Here is a 15,567-nt window from a genome sequence, read left to right as displayed (position 1 = left end):
TTTTTTTTTCTTAGCATATATTACATTATTTGTTTCAGAGGTACAGATCTGTGATTCAACAGTCTTGCACAATTCACAGCGCACACCATAGCACATACCCTCCCCAGTGTCTATCACCCAGCCACCCCATCCCTCCCACCCCACCCCCACTCCAGCAACCCTCAGTTTGTCTCCTGAGACTAAGAATTCCTCATATCAGTGAGATCATATGATACATATCTTTCTCTGATTGACTTATTTCACTAAGCATAACACTCTCCAGTTCCATCCACGTCGTTGCAATTGGCAAGATCTCATTCCTTTCGATGGCTACATAATATTCCATTGTATATATATACCACATCCTCATCCATTCATCTGTCGATGCACATCTTGGCTCTTTCCACAGTTTGGCTATTGTGGACAGATGACAAATAGACTCAAAATGATTGAAAGACCTAAACATGAGAAAGGAGTCTATCAAAATCCTAAAGGAGAACACAGGCAGCAACCTCTCCGACCTCAGCCGCAGCAACTTCTTTCCTAGAAACATCGCCAAAGGCAAGGGAAGCAAGGGCAAAAATGAACTATTGGGACTTCGTCAAGATAAAAAGCTTTTGCACAACAAAAGAAACAATCCGCAAAACCAAAAGACAACCGACAAAATGGGAGAAGATATCTGCAAATGACATATCAGATAAAGGGCTCGTATCCAAAATCTATAAAGAACTTATCAAACTCAACACCCAGAGAACAAATAATCCAATCAAGAAATGGGCAGAAGACATGAACAGACATTTTTCCAAAGAAGACATCCAAATGGCCAACAGACCACATGAAAAGTGGATGGTATTTTGATGGGGATTGCATTAAATGTGTAGATTGCTCTAGGTAGCATTGACATCTTCACAATGTTTGTTCTTCCAATCCATGAGCATGGAACGTTTTTCCATTTTTTTGTGTCTTCCTCGATTTCTTCCGTGACTATTGTATAGTTTTCTGAGTACAGATCCTTTGCTTCTTTGGTTAGATTTATTCCTAGGTATCTTATGTTTTTGGGTGCAATTGTAAATGGGATCGACTCCTTAATTTCTCTCTCTTCTGTCTTGTTGTTGGTGTATAGGAATGCCACTGATTTCTGTGCATTGACTTTACATCCTGCCACTTTACTGAATTCCTGTATGAGTTCTAGCACTTTTGGGGTGCAGTCCTTTGGGTTTTCCACATAAAGTATCAAAGCATCTGCAAAGAGCGAGAGTTTGACTTCCTCTTTGCCGATTCGGAGGCCTTTGATTTCTTTTGTTGTCTGATTGCTGTGGCTAGGACTTCTAATACTATGTTGAATAGCAGTGGTGAGAGTGGACATCCCTGCTGCGTTCCTGACCTCAGGGGAAGCTCTCAGTTTTTCCCCATTGAGAATGATATTCGCTGTAGGTTTTTCATAGATGGCTTTTATGATATTGAGGTATGTACCCTCTATCCCTATACTCTGAAGAGTTTTGATCAAGAAAGGATGCTGTACTTTGTCAAATGCTTTTTCTGCATCTATTGAGAGGATCATATGATTCTTGTTCTTTCTTTTGTTAATGTATAATATCACGTTGATTGATTTGCGGATGTTAAACCATCCTTGCAGCCCAGGGATAAATCCCACTTGGTCATGGTGAATAATCCTTTTAATGTACTGTTGGATCCTGTTGGCTAGTATTTTGGTGAGAATTTTTACATCCATGTTCATCAAGGTTATTGGTCTGTAATTCTCCTTCTTGATGGGGTCTTCATCTGGTTTGGGGATCAAGGGAATGGTGGCCTCATAAAACGAGTTTGGAAGTTTTCCTTCCATTTCTATTTTTTGGAACACTTTCAGGAGAATAGGTATGAATTCATCTTTAAATGTTTGCTAGAATTCCCCTGGAAAGCCATCTGGCCCTAGGCTTTTGTTCGTTGGGAGATTTTTGATGACTCCTTCAATTTCCTTAGTGGTTATAGGTCTGTTCAGGTTTTCTATTTCTTCCTGGTTCATTTTGGTAGTTGATACATCTCTAGGAATGCACCCATTTCTTCCAGGTTATCTAATTTGCTGGCATAGAGTTGCTCATATTATGTTCTTATAATTGTTTGTATTTCTTTGGTGTTGGTTGTAATCTCTCCTCTTTCATTCATGATTTTGTTGATTTGGGTCATTTCTCTTTTCTTTCTGATAAGTCTGGCCAGGGGTTTATCAATCTTGTTAATTCTTTCAAAGAACCAGCTCCTCGTTTCGTTGATCTGTTCTACTGTTCTTTTGGTGTCTAGTTAATTGATTTCTGCTCTGATCTTTATTATTTCTCTTCTCCTGCTGGGTTTAGGCTATATTTGCTGTTCTTTCTCCAGCTCCTTTAGGTGTAGGGTTAGGTTGTGTATTTGAGACCTTTCTTGTTTCTTGAGAAAGGCTTGTATTGCTATATACTTTCCTCTCAGGACTGCCTTTGCTGTATGCCAAAGATTTTGAACAGTTGTGTTTTCATTTTCATTGGTTTCCATGAATTTTTTAAATTCTTCTTTAATTTCCTGGTTGACCCATTCATTCCTTAGTAGGATGCTCTTTAGCCTCCATGTATTTGAGTTCTTTCTGACTTTCCTCTTATGATTGAGTTCTAGTTTCAAAGCATTGTGGTCTGAAAATATGCAGGGAATAATCCCATTCTTTTGGTACCGGTTGAGACCTGATTTATGACCTAGGATGTGATCAATTCTGTACAGTGTTCCATGGGCACTAGAGAAGAATGTGTATTCTGTTGCTTTGGAATGGAATGTTCTGAATATGTCTGTGAAGTGCATTTGGTCCAGTGTGTCATTTAAAGTCTTTATTTCCTTGTTGATCTTTTGCTTACATGATCTGTCCATTTCAGTCAGGGGGGTGTTAAAGTCCCCCAGTATTATTGTATTGTTGTCAATGTGTTTCTTCGCTTTTCTTATTAATTGCCTTATATAATTGGCTGCTCCCATGTTTGGGGCATAGATATTTACAATTGTTAGATCTTCTTGTTGGATAGACCCTTTAAGTAGGATATAGTGTCCTTCCTCATCTCTTATTACAGTCTCTGGTTTAAAATCTAATTTGTCTGATAGAAGGATTGCCACCCCAGCTTTCTTTTGGTGTCCATTAGCATGGTAAATGGTTTTCCACACCCTCACTTTCAATCTGGGGGTGTCTTTGGGTCTAAAATGAGTCTCTTGCAGACAGCATATTGATGAGTCTTGTTTTTGAATCCAATCTGATAGCCTGTGTCTTTTGATTGGGGCATTGAGCCCATTTACATTCAGGGTAACTATTGAAAGGTATGAATTTAGTGCCATTGTATTGCCTGTAAGGTGACTGTTACTGTATATTGTTTCTGTTCCTTTCTGATCTGTGCTCCTTTTAGTCTCTCTCTTTGCTTAGAGGACCCCTTTCAATATTTCTTGGAGGGCTGGTTTTGTGTTTGCAAATTCCTTTAGTTTTTGTTTGTCCTGGAAGCTTTTTATCTCTCCTTCAATTTTCAATTAGAGCCTAGCTGGATATAGTATTCTTGGCTGCATATTTTTCTCATTTAGTGCTCTGAAGATATCATGCCAGTCCTTTCTGGCCTCCCAGGTCTCTGTGGATAGGTCTTTTGCCCATCTAATATTTCTATCATTGTAGGTTACATATCTCTTCTCCTGAGCTGCTTTCAGGATTTTCGCTTTGTCTCTGAGACTCGTAAGTTTTACTCTTAGATGTCGGGGTGTTGACCTATTTTTATTGATTTTGAGAGCGGTTCTCTGTGCCTCCTGGATTTTGATGCCTGTTTTCTTCCCCACATTAGGGAAGTTCTCTGCTATAATTTGCTCCAATATACCTTCTGCCCCTCTCTCTTTCTTCTTCTTCTGGGATCCCAATTATTCTAATGTTGTTTCGTCTTATCGTATCGCTTATCTCTCGAATTCTGCCCTCGTGATCCTGTAGTTGTTTCTCTCTCTTTTTCTCAGCCTCTTTATTTTCCATCGTCTGGTCTTCTATATCGCTGATTCTCTCTTCTGCCTCATTTATCCTAGCAGTTAGGGCCCCCATTTTTGATTGCACCTCATCAATAGCCTTTTTGATTTCGACTTGGTTAGATTTTAGTTCTTTTATTTCTCCAGAAAGGGTTTCTCTAATAACTTCCACGCTTTTTTCAAGCTTTTTTCAAGATAGTATCTTTAAAATCATGATTCTGAACTCTAGGTCCAACATCGTACTCATGTCCGTATTGAGTAGGTCCCTGGCTGAGTGTACTACCTCTTCTTTTTTCTGAGGTGATTTTTTTCATCTTGTCATTTTGTCCAGAGGAGAATAGATGAATGAGAGAACAAAATTCTGACAGGGTAACAACATCCCCAGCAAATATACTGTATACAAATCAGAAAAGACCTGAAACCAGGGGAAAAGAAAGGGAAAGAAAGAAAAAAGAACGGGAAAAGAAAGAAAACAAAAACAAAAACAAAAAGATTAAAAACAAAAACAGAACAATACAAAAAAAAACCGAATATGATCATATATGATCAGGCTAGTGCATAGATCAGTGCCACACACTAGATTTGGGGCGCATTTTGGTCTGGTAGAAAAAAGTGCCTCCTAAAATTTTAAAGGAAGAAGACTTATATATGTGCAAAATAAGGTTTGATACAATGAAGGGATGGAAGATGACTGTAAAGATGAAAATTATAAAAGATTTTATAAAACGAACTGATACGATAAGTTGTTTGAAAAAAGAAAAAAGAAGATTTAAAAAAAAAAGGGAGAGAATGTGATCAGGCAGGAGACTAGAAGCAAGCCATATACTAGTGATTTAGGGTATATTTTGATCTGTTTGAAGAAACTGTATCTCAAAATTTTAAAGAGAGGACAACTTCTATATATATGCCAAAAATAAGGGTAACTACTCTGAAGGGATAAAATATGACTCTAAAAGTGAAAAATAAAAAGTTTTTCTTTTAAAAAGGGATTGATAAGATGTTGACTGAAAAAGGGAAAAAGAGAAATTTAAAAAAAAATTTTTTAAATTAACTTTGAAAAACTAATGAGTCATGGTAAAAAAAGCCATGAATTCTATGTGCCGTATTCCCCTAGCACTGGAGTTCTCCCGTTCTCCTTGATCGGTAAATTTGGTCTTGGCTTCCTGTCCGTTCGTGCTGATCTTCTGGGGGAGGGGCCTGTTGCGGTGGTTCCCAAATGTCTTTACTGGAGGCGGAATTGCCCCGCCCTTGTCGGTCCGGGCTAAGCAAGCTGCTCGGGTTTGCTCTCAGGAGCTTTTGTTCCCTGCAAGCTTTCCGTACAGCTTTGTAGGAAGACAGTGAAAATGGCAGCCTCCCAATCTCTGCCCCAGAGGAGGCAAGAACTCGGGGCTCCACTCCTCAGTGTGCCCCCAGAGAAAAGCTGTCAGTCACTCCTGTCTCCCTGGTGTCCGGCTGCACTCCGTGCTCACCTGGCCTGTGACTGATCGTGTTTATCTCTGTCACCAACCCCGTGTGGAGTCTCTAAACCCAGCAGATCCCTGCGGTGCGCTCCCGCGCCGCTCCTCCCGGGGAGGAAGGGGAGTCTCCCCGGTTCTGCCGCTTGTTGGGTCCCTGCTGGAGGAGCCGTGGCCCGACTGGGCCGCGGATCACCGTTTATGGCAACCCCGAGCTGAGAGCCCGCACCTCGGCTCCGTCTCTGCTGCCGGCTTTCCCGCTCCGATCCCTGGGAGCTCTGCCGCACTCAGGCACCCCTGGTCTTTCTGTGACCCCGAGGGTCCTGAGACCACACTGTCCCGCAAGGGTTCCACCCCCCACTTAGCCACTAGAGCGATGTCCCTCAGCGGAGCCGACTTCTAAAAGTTCCGATTTTGTGCTCCGCGGCTCTAGCACTTGCCAGAAGCGGCCGACGGAGGCTCCCTCACCCGCCGTCTATCCTCCCGCATATGGCCTTGGATTCACTTCTCCGCACGTCCTACCTTCCAGAGAGTGGTCGCTTTTCTGTTCAGAGAGTTGTTGCTACTCTCCTCTTCGATCTGCTGTTGAGTTCGTAGGTGTTCAGAATGGTTTGATCCCTATTCAGCTGAATTCCTGAGACCAGACGAAATCCAGGTCTCCTACTCCTCCGCCGTCTTGCTCCACCTCCTAAAATCTAATTTTTCTTATATAAGGATTGCCACCCCAGCTTTCTTTGGGGTCCGATGGCATGGTAAATGGTTTTCCATCCCCTCACTTTTTTTTCTATTAAAGATTTTATTTATTTATTTATGAGAATGTGATAGAGCATTAGAGGGGGGAGGGTTAGAGGGAGAAGCTGACTCCCAGCTGAGCAGCGAGCCTGATGCAGGACTCGATCCCGGGACTCCAGGATCATGACCTGAGCCGAAGGCAATCGCTTAACCAACTGAGCCACCCAGGCGCCCCCACCCCCTCACTTTGAATGTGGGGGTGTCTTTGGGTCTAAAATGAGTCTCTTGCAGACCGCATATCGATGGGTCTTGTTTTTTAGTCCAATCTGATAGCCTGTGTCTTTGATTGAGGCATTTAGCCCATTTACATTCAGGGTAACTATTGAAAGATATGAATTTCGTGCCATTGTTTTGCCTGTAAGGTGACTGTTACTGTATATTGTGTTCCTTTCTGGTCTATGCTGCTTTTAGGCTCTCTCTTTGCTTAGAGAACCCCTTTCAATGTTTCTTGTAGGGCTGGTTTCGTGTTTGCAAATTCCTTTAGTTTTTGTTTGTCCTGGAAGCTTTTTATCTCTCCTTCTATTTTCAGTGATAGCCTAGCTGGATATAGTATTCTTGGCTGCATATTTCTCTTGTTTAGTGCTCTGAATGTATCATGCCAGTCCTTTCTGGACTGCCAGGTCTCTGTGGGTAGGTCCGTTGCCAATCTAATGTTTCTACCATTATAGGTTACGTATCTCTTCTTCCGAGCTACTTCCAGGATTTTCTCTTTGTCTCTGAGACTTGTAAGTTTTACTCTTAGATGTTGGGTGTTGACCTATTTTTATTGATTTTGAGAGCGGTTCTCTGTGCCTCCTGGATTTTGATATCTGTTTCCTTCCCCACATTAGGGAAGTTTTCTGTTATAATTTGCTCCAATATACCTTCTGCCCCTCTCTTTCTTTCTTCTTCTTCTGGGATCCCAGTTATTCTGTTGTTGTTTCGTCTTATGGTATTGCTTATCTCTCGAATTCTGCCCTTGTGGTCCAGTAGTTGTTTCTCTCTCTTTTTCTCAGTTTCTTTATTTTCCATCATTTGGTCTTCTATATCACTGATTCTCTCTTCTGCCTCGTATATCCTAGCAGTTAGTGCCCCCATTTCTTATTGCACCTCATTAATAGCCTTTTTGATTTCGACTCCGTTACATTTTAGTTCTTTTATTTCTCCAGGAAGGGTTTCTCTGATAACCTCCATGCTTTTTTCAAGCCCAGCTAGTATCTTTAAAATCATGATTCTGAACCCTAGGTTCGACATCGTACTAATGTCTGTATTGAGTAGGTCCCTGGCAATTCGGTTCTACCTCTTGTTCTTTTTGTTGAGGTGATTTTTTCCGTCTTGTCATTTTGTCCAGAGGAGAATAGATGAATGAGAGAACAAAATGCTAACAGGGTAACAATGTCCCCAGAAAATATACTCTAAACAAATCAGAAAAGACCTGAAATCAGGGGAAAGGAAAGGGAAAGAAAGAAAAAAGAGGGAAAAAAAAGAAGAGGAGAAAGATAAAAACAAACAACAGAACAAAAAAAACCAATATGATCAAATATGATCAGGCTGGTGCATAGATCAGTGCCACACACTAGATTTTGGGTGTATTTTGGTCTGTTAGAAGAAAGTTCCTCCCAAAATTTTAAAGAAAAAAAGACATACATGTGCAAAATAAGGGTTGATACGATGAAGGGATGGAATATGACTGTAAAGATGAAAATTATAAAAAATTTTATAAAAGGAATTGATAAGTTGTTTGAAGAAAAAAGGAGGGAATTTAAAAAAATAGAACAAAAAGGGGGCGAGAATGTGCTCAGGCAGGAGACTGAACAAAGCCATACACTGGAGATTTAGGCTATATTTTGATCTGTTAGAAGAAAGTGTATCTTAAAATTTTAAAGAGAGAACAACTTATATATATATGCCAAAAATAAGGGTAACTAGTATGAAGGGATAGAATATGACTCTAAAAATGAAAAATAAAAATGTTTTTTTAAAAAAGGGATTGATAAGATGTTGGTTGAAAATGGGAAAAAGAAAAATTCAAAAAAGAAACAGTTAAAAATAATTAACTTTGAAAGACTAAAGAATCATGGTAAAAAAGCCATGAATTCTATGTGCAGTTTACCCCTAGCGCTGGAGTTCTGCTGTTCTCATTGGTAAACTTGGTCTTGGCTGGCTGTTCTTGCTGATCTTCTGGGGGAGGGGCCTGTTGCCGTGGTTCCCAAATGTCTTTGCCGGAGGTGGAATTGCCCTGCCCTTGTGAGTCCAGGGTAAGCAATCCGCTCCTGTTTGCTCTCAGGAGCTTTTGTTCCCTGCAAGTTTCCGTGCAGCTTTGGAGGACCAGAGTGAAAATGGCGGCCTCCCACTCTTGCCCGGGAGGTGCCGAGAACTTGGGGCCCGGCTCCTCAGTGTACCCCCAGAGAAAAGCAGTCAGTCACTCCGTCTCCCCGGTCTCTGGCCGCACTCCGTGCTCACCCCGCCTGTGACGGAGCGTTTCTATCTCTGGCACCCAACCCCGTGCGGAGTCTTCAAACCCAGCAGATCCCTGCGGTGCGCTCCCGCACCGCTCCTCCCCGGGGAGGAAGGGGAGTCTCCCCGTCTCTGCCGCTTGTTGGGTCCCTGCTGGAGGAGCAGTGGCCTGACTGTCACCGATCACAGTTTATGGCAACCCCGAGCTGAGAGCCCACTCCTCGTCTCCATCTCTGCAGCCGGCTTCCCCGCTCCAATACCTGGGAGCTCTGCCACACTCAGGCATCCCTGGCCTTTCTGTGACTCCGTGCCTCCTGAGACCACACTGTCCCAGCGAGGGTACCACCACCCCCCGCCTTAGCCACTGGAGCGACGTCCCTCAGCGGAGCCGACTTCTAAAAGTTCCGATTTTGTGCTCCGCGGCTCTGTCAGTTGCCAGAAGTGGCCGACGGAGGCCCCCTCCCCCGCCGTCTATCCTCCCGAATATGGCCTTGGATTCACTTCTCCGCACGTCCTACCTTCCAGAAAGTGGTTGCTTTTCTGTTCAGAGAGTTGTTGCTATTCTTTTCCTCGATCTCCTGTTGAGTTCGTAGGTGTTCAGAATGGTTTGATCCCTATCCAACTGAATTCCTGAGACTAGAGGAAATCCAGATCTCCTAGTCCTCTGCCATCTTGCTCCGCCCTCTTGTCTTTTAATTTTAAGAGAAAAAAATTACTTTGCTTGGACAGGTCTCACAGCCATTTCTAAAACTTATCCAACATGTGTTAGATTTAATTAGAGCCATTAAAGAATAGGTTTTTATTTAACTAGATAATGCATTCAACTATGATTGCCCTATTTTCCATACATTGATTAACAGTTTTCAGATAATTGGTAGACAGTAAGATCACTCCTAACCAGTTCTGTACTGGACATAATTAGTATGGTCTTTGATTTCTCTAAAGTACCTTAGTTTTATAAGGTTAAACATTACTAAGTCTTGTGAAAATATAAATAGTAGAACTTTCTAGGAATTGTATTCTAGATAAACACTGAGTTTCCAATAATAATGAATGTTTACCAAATTCAGGATTCTCTGTATAGGGCTTTGAATTAAGACTAACTTGTACATATGTTTAACAATAAGTAAAGCTTAGAAAGGGAATCAGAAGCGAGGAAAAGCTGGTGCTGTGGTAAAATTATCATTGGTAAATATTTTAGTCCATTTACCTTCTTTCTGAATATGTGTATCAACCCTGTTTATATGTATATAATCTAGTGTAAATGAAAGTGATAATATGTTAAAGGTTTAGGACATGTATAAGGCACCAAGGCCTATGCAGGCCTCTCCACCGTGAATGCCTGTGAGTTGGAGCATTTGAGCAGTAACCTAAAGAAGATACATTCTCTCTTATCCGGTTGTTCAAAGTTTTAAGAATCTAATTGATAAATTATATAATTTTCCAAATAAAATATTTTAAGAGATACTGATATTTTGCTCATTAAAAACAAAAGTTTTGTTCTAATGCATTTTTTAAAAGTGAATTTTTCCTTGTGCTATATCAGAATATTGTAGCATAGTAATTTTTACTAGTTTACTGTTGTTTGGAATTCTCCTTTCAGTTAAAGACTTTATAACCAGACTTACGGATAATGTTTGAGAAGTATACTGATTATCTTATGTCTCACCTAAGAATTTCAAAATAGTCTACACATTTACTTTATGTTCCCAAAGCCGTTAAGAGAGGATATGTTAGCAAGAGGGAAACTGGTTCTGTTAGGTTGGTAACTTATTTATGACTACACAGTCAATCATTAGTAAATAGATTTAAGAACAGGGCTTGAAGGGATAATTTTTGCTTCTCTCTACTTTTATATATTTTGACATTGAACAATTTTAAGTATTTAGAACATGGGTAATGTAAAGAATGGTGCTCAGGTTTTGGTGTTATCGCTGTGTTTCTCAAGCTAACTATATTGATGAGAAATATCAACGTTGCTAGTACATCGTGTGTGTTTCATGTGTGTTTTAGCTTTCTATTGTAATTACTGAATTTGTTTAAATGTTTATTGTTCCCTCACAGGTGTTGGATCCTGAACAAAACCATAACTTCACAGATCATTATCTAAATGTGGCATTTGACCTTTCCCAAGTTCTTTTTATAGCTACTGCCAATACCACTGCGACTATTCCACCTGCCTTGTTGGACAGAATGGAGATCATTCAGGTCCCAGGTACCTGATTCATAAATAAAATCATTATTTGATAATTTTTTCCTTTCTGAGCAAAACCCTTTAAGTTGTGCTGTGGAAATTTGAGTAAAAAGTTGATTTGGCAGTGTATGATCTTCAAAGTTCTAAGTATCGTATAAACCAGCTTTTATGTAAATTTAAAGTCTGGAACAACAAAACTTTGTTTTAACTATGACATATAAGATTATGTGTATGTTCTGTAAAACATCAAGAATAAAATTTGCATAACAATTTCAGACTTAACTTTGCATTCATTAAAAAATTCTTAGCATTGGACATTCTTCTTTGAAACAATTTCTAAACTTATACATAAAAATCATTTCTTTTCAAAATGAGTGTCTAAAAACCAATAATAGATCTTTACATGGTCAATTTAGCTTGTCTATAAGATTTTGAAGTTTTTACTATGTCTGAGAAAGTGTAATCATTTATTCTCCTCATTAAGTGTTGGGTCCTAAAGAGTTGCTGAACTTTTATTACATCTGGCCTCACTTTTACATAAAAGTGCAGGGCAGGGTGCTTTTAAATTCCTCTTCTTTTTAGTTGTTTCTGTCAAATAGTTCCCTATTTTTTTTCTTTTTACCATTTCTTACCCTTCACTGTAGTGTGTAAGATAAAGTCCTTTAGTTACTAACACTAAAAAACCCCAGTGTTTTCACTTTCTTTTAATTGCTTAGAATTATTTTTCGCTAGAGGGGTGAAACATAAGTGGGAATTTGTTAAAATGAAAATAGACAAGAATCAAAATATATTTTGATTCTAAATATAATCTAAATATGTATTTCATACTAATTTGAAATAAATTTTTACTATCAAGTGAATGATAATTGCATTTCTTAGTTTTCTGTGAGCCCTGCAGGTTCCGATACTTAGTTTTAAAATATGATAGAGTAAAAAGTTGCTTTGTGCATATTTTTAAGACTAAAATAGGGGTGCCTGGCTGGCTCAGTCAGTTAAGCGTCTGCCTTCGGCTCAGGTCATGATCCCAGGGTCCCGGGATTGAGCCCCGTGTCTGTCTCTCTGCCCAGTGGGGAGCCTGCTTCTCCCTCTCCCTCTGCCATTCCCCTTGCTTGTGCTCTCTCTCTCTGTCAAATAAATCAATAAAATCTTTTAAGAAAGACTAAAATAAAAAAGTAATGAGACCCAATTGCCTGGAAACTCCCAATTAAGGCAGGAATCCATAAGATACACTGACGTGAAGTAAAATAATCAGGACAGCTGCTGCACAGGTAGACATATGATGCCAATCTCTTCCTGCAGGTTTGATTATCCCATCTTCTATTTGGGCATTTCTTATTTCCTTTTTCTACTCAAAAACTGTCGTATCAGTTCATCTTTTTTTTTTTCCTTGTTAAATGAGGTCGGGTGATTAATTTAGGGAGAATTTTTTCTTACAGGATTTGAAAACAAAGTAAATCTATATTCCTGAGGCTTTCAAATAAATAAGAACAAAAAGTCTTTTAACTATATAATTTATATATATAATTCCAATATGTATTGGGAAAAAACTTCTATGGGGGTGTCTTAGTTTCTGTTTTGTTGCTTAAATTTATAGGCAGGGTTCTGAAAAAGCTCCTTTGCAGCTCTTGCCTTAGAACCCACCAGTGACTTACTTGAATCCTTTGTTGTTGTTGTAAGTTGTTTCACTTATGTATGAAATTTTGCTAAAGACAAGAGCTGTATTATTTGCCTGTTAAATAGTAAAAATTCACATTTGAGTTAAGGAGATAATTATCTTAATAGATTTGAGAGTTTTCCTCTTCCTTGAGAGATACATTATTTAATCAAGAGACTTTCAAACCTGTGCTTACTAAATGCTTTATTTGTGGACAAAGTTGGAAATTTTAACAATTACTAATGGAGGTTAAATTTCTTCTGGTTATAATCTTAGTTGAAGTAACACTTGAATTAATTCTAAATCCAAGATCCATTAAATCTGCATTTGATTCATTTAAAAAAGCATGGCACTGTGGAAGCTGTGTGAATAATTACAAAATAAGATCACTTTTTTCCTAGGGTATACACAAGAGGAGAAGGTTGAGATTGCCCACAGGCACTTGATCCCAAAGCAACTGGAGCAGCATGGGCTGACTCCTCAGCAGATTCAGATCCCACAGGTTACTACTCTTGACATCATCACCAGGTTAGTCAGCCGTCCTGAGGCCTCGGTAATGTTTGAGTCTGAAAAGGAAGCAATTTTACTGGCAACTCTCAGCATCCATTTCTTTCTCTCCACCAGATTCCCAGCAAGCATTCCCAAAACTTGATTTACACAGGGCTCCATATTAGGCAGAAATTCATAGGGAAAGTACTTAGAGTGTCTTCATAGCTGAGGACTTTAGTTGAGCCAGAATTTCAGCTTTTTCAAAAGAGTGGTGTAAGGGATTCATTTGATAAATTAAGAATCAAAAACAAGGAAAATATTGAGACACGTTATATGCCCCAGGATCTTAAAAGTTAAATTCTCTTAAGAATTGCATTGCTACTTTGAAACACCTGTTTTAAGTTATTCAGATTTTCTTTTCTTCTCCTTGAGAGATTTTAAACATCCTTATAATTTTCATCTTTGGAATTAACACCAGAACGATAGAGAGGGTGCTTTCCCAAGTTAGCTACCAAGTGCTTAAGCCTGTGGCAAGCAGTACATAAATTATCTGAGTAGAGTATTGCTTTGTCTGATTTATAGATTGCATGTTTGAATGGAAAATATACCCTGTTGAGAATTTATATCTGCAACAGCCTCTTACTTTTCCTGGCTCAGCGTTACAGATCCATTGCATCATCTGGCAAATTGTGTCAGGCTGCCAAACACTCCTCGCGCGGTCCTCCTCACAGTAACTGCTGTTTTTCTGGAGAAGCAAAGTATCTCTCCATTTTGAACTTTGACTTAGAGTTTGGCCAGTCAGAGTGCTTTTTGATCTAAGCTAGCCTTCTTATAGACGTCTATATGGAAGTCTATTTAAATTTATCCACAAAACAGTAAGACTGATCTGACCTGGGACTTCCTTTCCTTAACTTGTGATTCATTGTGTGGATAATGCCAGGAGAAATAATTAGGTGATTTATATGCAGAAGTCTTCCAACAATAATATTATTCCAGATAACACCCCTGATACCTTTGGGTAACTTTCAACAAGTCACTTAACCTTTTTGATAGCTTCCCCATCTGTAAAATATGAGCGAGAGAACAAAAATATCTGGATCGAAATAATAATGACTTCAAAAAGTAATCATTATTTGTATTTCCCAGTTGTTCTTGGAGAACTCTTTTTTATATATGTATTAGCTTAAAACATCAAATATTAAAAGCTATGGACATTAAGAAATGTCTCTGAACAGTTTTAATATTTTTAAAAACAGCACAGGTATTTGCTACTCCAAGCAGTTTTGGCTATTTAATGAATTACCGAGATTAGGGTACAGTTTTTCATCTTTTGATGTGTTTTTCATCTTTTTGTGTGTCATAGTCGTGGATCCATAATGTTCAGGAGGAGGGGAGGGGGTCTTAGATCTCATCTAGTCCCACCTCCCTCCCTGTGTACCTAGCCTACTGAGTTCCTCCAGGGCTAGATGGCTCACTGCTGTCTACTCCTCTGTAAGTAAATAAATTGTTACAAAATAATCTTTATGTTCACCTCCCTATAATTTTCTAGTTCTGCTCTCTAGGAGCACCTGGAATCTAAGGGCAAATTCCTCCCTTGTACAGCCCTTCTGGCATTTAAAAAAAAAAGTCAGGTCCACTTCCTATAAATGTTCTCTTTCTCAAGCTAAACCTTCCTTTTCTCTTTACCATTCCTCCTGACCCACTCTCAAGGCTTCACCTTTCTGATTAGTTGTCTTTTGAATGCTGCCTGTGAAATCAGTGTCCCCTTTAAAATGAAACACCCAGAGTGGAACTCAGTATTTCACATGTCGCCTGAGCCGTTCATGGTATAAGACCACCGGCTTTCCTGTTTTGATTATATTATTTTATGACTGTATCTCAAGACTCTTAGCTTTTGTAGGTTGCACTTACAGTTACTGAACATCTTTAGTTGTTTTTCATATGAATTTCTGCTAAATTTGGTCTGTCTCATTCTGTACTTTTAGGGTAGGGTTGAATTTTATAAAACCCAAATGTAGAAGTTTGCAATTATGTATATTTTTTTGTTGGTCTCATCTACTGTTGCAGCAAATGAATTTTTTTCCATCTTGATTATCATTAATTTTAGGTCCTCTGGAAATTGGTATATATAGCATCTTCATGCTCATGTCACAGATAAGAAACATCAGCCACTTCTTATTAAATACTGGTGATTCTTCCCTTTTTGGTTTAAAAATACTAAATAGGGGTTGTTGTGTCTCATTTCTTTCAGTCAGCTGTTAATATTATACTGTCTGCATTAGCTCCTGACTTATTCTGACAACCTTAAAAGAAAAAAAAAAGAAAACAGTATTTCATTTGTGTTGTTATGGATGTCATTATTTCTGAAAGTTTATTCTGAACTTCCTGGTACTATTTCTCCATGTTCATGTTATTCCCCTGTAAGCTTCCTCAATCCCTGTTCTTTCATCTTTTGTCCAGACCTTTAATCTGAGCTCATCAGTGAGTTGTCTAGAAGGTTACATTGGGTTTTTGTTTTTGTTTTTAGATGTTGGTTTGTTTATTTTTAACATGCCTCCCTGTTTTCTTCCTTA

General features: G+C 39.2%; 1 protein-coding gene across 1 annotated transcript in view; it reads left to right on the top strand.

Annotated features, from left to right (window-relative positions):
- LONP2 (lon peptidase 2, peroxisomal) overlaps positions 1–15,567 on the top strand; it is a 119,619-nt gene that overhangs the window by 56,572 nt on the left and 47,480 nt on the right. Inside the window, exons 9-10 of the mRNA XM_025852359.2 lie at positions 10,722–10,872; positions 12,907–13,033. Of these exons, the coding sequence (XP_025708144.1) occupies positions 10,722–10,872; positions 12,907–13,033 (278 nt within the window). The remainder of the gene's footprint in view (positions 1–10,721; positions 10,873–12,906; positions 13,034–15,567) is intronic.

The sequence above is a fragment of the Callorhinus ursinus genome, unplaced genomic scaffold, assembly GCF_003265705.2.
Source record: "Callorhinus ursinus isolate GAN/ISIS: 27379988/994484 unplaced genomic scaffold, GSC_fseal_2.0 scaffold56, whole genome shotgun sequence".
Lineage (NCBI taxonomy): Eukaryota > Metazoa > Chordata > Mammalia > Carnivora > Otariidae > Callorhinus > Callorhinus ursinus.
Note: the sequence above shows the minus strand (reverse complement) of the source record. Positions and strands in the feature narration are given on the sequence as shown.